This window comes from Octopus bimaculoides, chromosome 16 (assembly GCF_046866305.1).
Source record: "Octopus bimaculoides isolate indiv1 chromosome 16, ASM4686630v1, whole genome shotgun sequence".
Taxonomy (NCBI): Eukaryota; Metazoa; Mollusca; class Cephalopoda; order Octopoda; family Octopodidae; genus Octopus; species Octopus bimaculoides.
In genome coordinates this window covers 46,602,397-46,605,407 of record NC_142943.1, presented here as the reverse complement: position 1 = coordinate 46,605,407, position 3,011 = coordinate 46,602,397, and the positions used below count along the sequence as shown (strand labels likewise).

Here is a 3,011-nt window from a genome sequence, read left to right as displayed (position 1 = left end):
ATCGATCGATCGATCGATATATATATATATATATATATATATATATATATATATATATATATATATATATATATATATAACTGATAGAGAGAGAGACAGAGACAGACAGACAGACAGAGAGACACAGAGACAGACAGATAGACAGATAGATAGATAGAGAGACAGCTAGATAGCTAGAGAGAGAGAGAGAGAGAGAGAGAGAGAGAGAGAGAGAGAGAGAGAGAGAGAGGTGAGGGAAACTAGCAGCTAACTAGCTAGATAGATAGATTTTTTTTATTCAGTTATAAAGGTCTCGAATCTATGGGGAGATAACTCTGAGAGTCGATGTTAGGATAGTGAGGCGCTTCTCGAATGGTAGATAAAAGTAATTCAAGTCATATTGTTTACAACTGGAGACTTGGAAATCGAAACCGCAACGTTTACTCCGTTAACCAGGAGCTTTGCCTTTTACTAGACGACGTAATGTGTACGGATTGCTGATGATGTTAGTTGTTGCTGTTGATGATGATGATGATGATGAGCATCATCATCGTCATCGTCATCATCATCATGTTGGTGGTGGTGGATCGCGGTAAGGCTAAAGGTGACGGTGGTGCTGCTGTCTGCTGTTCCCGCTGCTGCTGCTGCAATACACTGCATCGCTTATCGGCTGCTCTTACTACTGCTGTCACTGCTGCTGCTATGCTTATCGACTGCTGCTGCGGCTGCTGCTGCTATTTTCTAAGCTGCTCGTGCAGCTCCTGTTGATATGAGCCGCTGCTGCTGCTACTGCTGCTGCTGCTGCTTCTACTGCTGCTTCTACTGCTGCTGATATCGACTCCCACAACCACCACCACCACCACCCTCTTCTATAACCACTACCACTACCACTACCACCGCTGTTACTCTGCAGGCACAGTCACCAAAACTATAACCTCCACTACTACTATTACTACTACTACTACTACTATTACTACTATAAGTACCAATTATTACGGCAGCCGTTCTGCGAATCAAAAATCCGGTGGGAGTCTATCGTTCGGGAAGACTAAAACAAAGGCATTTTTTTCTTTTCTTTTCCTTTTTTTTTTTTTTTGTCTTTAATACTAAAAGAGTTAAGTTTCCAGTTCGAATCGCTTGCTTTGACTGGACATCGAACTCTCGTCCTAACTCACCGACCGACCCACCCACCCACCCACCGACCGATCAGGCAATCAGCCAGTCAGCAGCTAACGCGCCAATCACTCAGTCAAACAAGCCGAGAGATTCCGACAGAACGATGGGAACAGTCCGATAACTGACTTCATTTCCCACTCTATTTATTATATATTCTCTTTTTCACTTCCATTTTTACTTAACTATTTTGCTTGTTTATTTAATTTGCCGGCAGAGGACAAGTGTGGAGAGGTTTTTTTGAATTGTTTTTAAGTATTATATATTTAAAAGAAAAAAAAGAAAGGAATATCTCTCGGTAGATTTTATTTTTTGTTCTGGTTTAAATAGCGGTGAAGCTGAAAGGAGAATTACATTCAACAATATCACCGTCAACAGTTAACTGTAACAGCGACAATATAAACAACAAAAGGGACAATAATAATAGAAGGAACAACAACCACTACTACTACTACTACTACTACTACTACTACTACTACTACTACTACTACTGGTTCTATTACAACTGCTACAAATACGAAGAAGGATTTCATCTTTTGGAAATTACTACGGCTGAATACCACCACCGCCACCACCACCACCACCCACCATAATCAATCACCACTGTTATCACCAATATTATCGTCACCACCGTCAACATTAAACGGTGATAATAATAAGCGATTTGTGGAGAAATTATAATTGCTAACACCTTAACACCTTCAACAACGACAATAACAAACCACTAAACAACTATCGCAACTTCTCCCTCGCTAGAAACAACAGCGACTACCACCACCACCACTACTACTACTACTACTACTAATACTACTACTACTGCTATTAGTACCACTGTAGTCACTAAATAGCGACAAGAGCAAGTACGGCCATAACAACAAGAACAACAACAACGACCTACATCACTTGCAACAATCACAAGCCCAGCGAACAACGAGAGTAACCTCACCTGCCCCTCCTCCTCCCTGCCCCCAGCACGTCAACAACAACAACAACAACAACAACTGCAGCACATTTCAAACAGGAAGAAAAAAAAAGGTCCGACAAAACATCACCGTGGATCCAGCATACGAACTATTGGGGGGAGAGGAAGAGGAGGGCAGTGAAAGAGAAGGGGAGGGATGTGAAGAGAGACAAGAAGAAGAGAAAGAAGAAGAAGAAGAAGAAGAAGAAGAAGAAGAAGAGAAAGAGGTAGATGAAGGGGGAGGGGAAGAGAAGGGGGAGAGAGATTTCAATGTCAGCGATCACGAACGAAACAGTTCGGTGATGTCCACACAGCTTGACACCGACACGGGTGTCCTGGCGGCTCAGGACAACGTAAATGGGGACGCTGGCAACGTTAGTGACGTTGGCGGCGCCGGCGGAAGTCGGACCGCATCTGCAATGTCGATGGCGTCGGCCACCAAAGACGACGTTGAACAGCTTGCCAAAGGTGACGAAGTGGGTTCGATCGCACTCGGCGGCCGAATCGGACAGGACGACGACGTCGATGACGCTCAAGGTAACAATGAAGCGTTTGGCAACAGCAAGAATGACGCCGCCGTAGACGTCGGCAATCAACGGCTCAACGACTGCAGCAAGGACGACGTAAACGTCAACGTCGAGGACGATGATGACAACGATGACGGAGTCGGGGTCGACGTCCGTAGACGTGAGGAGAGAGGACTAATTGGCGGACTCGTGGGAGGGGTAGTGGGAGGGGGTAGCGGCGGGAATTACATGAAAGCCGACAACGTCTATGATGACGACGATGATAAGAATGACGTTGACGCTAACGTCGGTGTCAATGGTGACGGCGGATATCATGTGAGTGTCGGCGACGTGGATGACGTTGACGACGTGAGGGTATGTGAAAGCGGGCG

At 45.0% G+C, this 3,011-nt stretch overlaps 1 protein-coding gene across 3 annotated transcripts in view; it reads left to right on the top strand.

Moving 5' to 3' along the window:
* Positions 1 to 318: 318 nt before the first annotated feature.
* The window catches only part of LOC106874044 (uncharacterized), a 158,013-nt gene continuing 155,320 nt past the window's right edge, over positions 319 to 3,011 (top strand). For all 3 annotated transcript variants that reach the window (XM_089364645.1, XM_014921608.3, XM_089364644.1), the window contains exon 1: positions 319 to 3,011. This exon is cut by the window's right edge and continues 194 nt beyond it. In XM_089364645.1, the coding sequence (XP_089220771.1) occupies positions 2,416 to 3,011 (596 nt within the window). In that variant the 5' untranslated portion in view covers positions 319 to 2,415.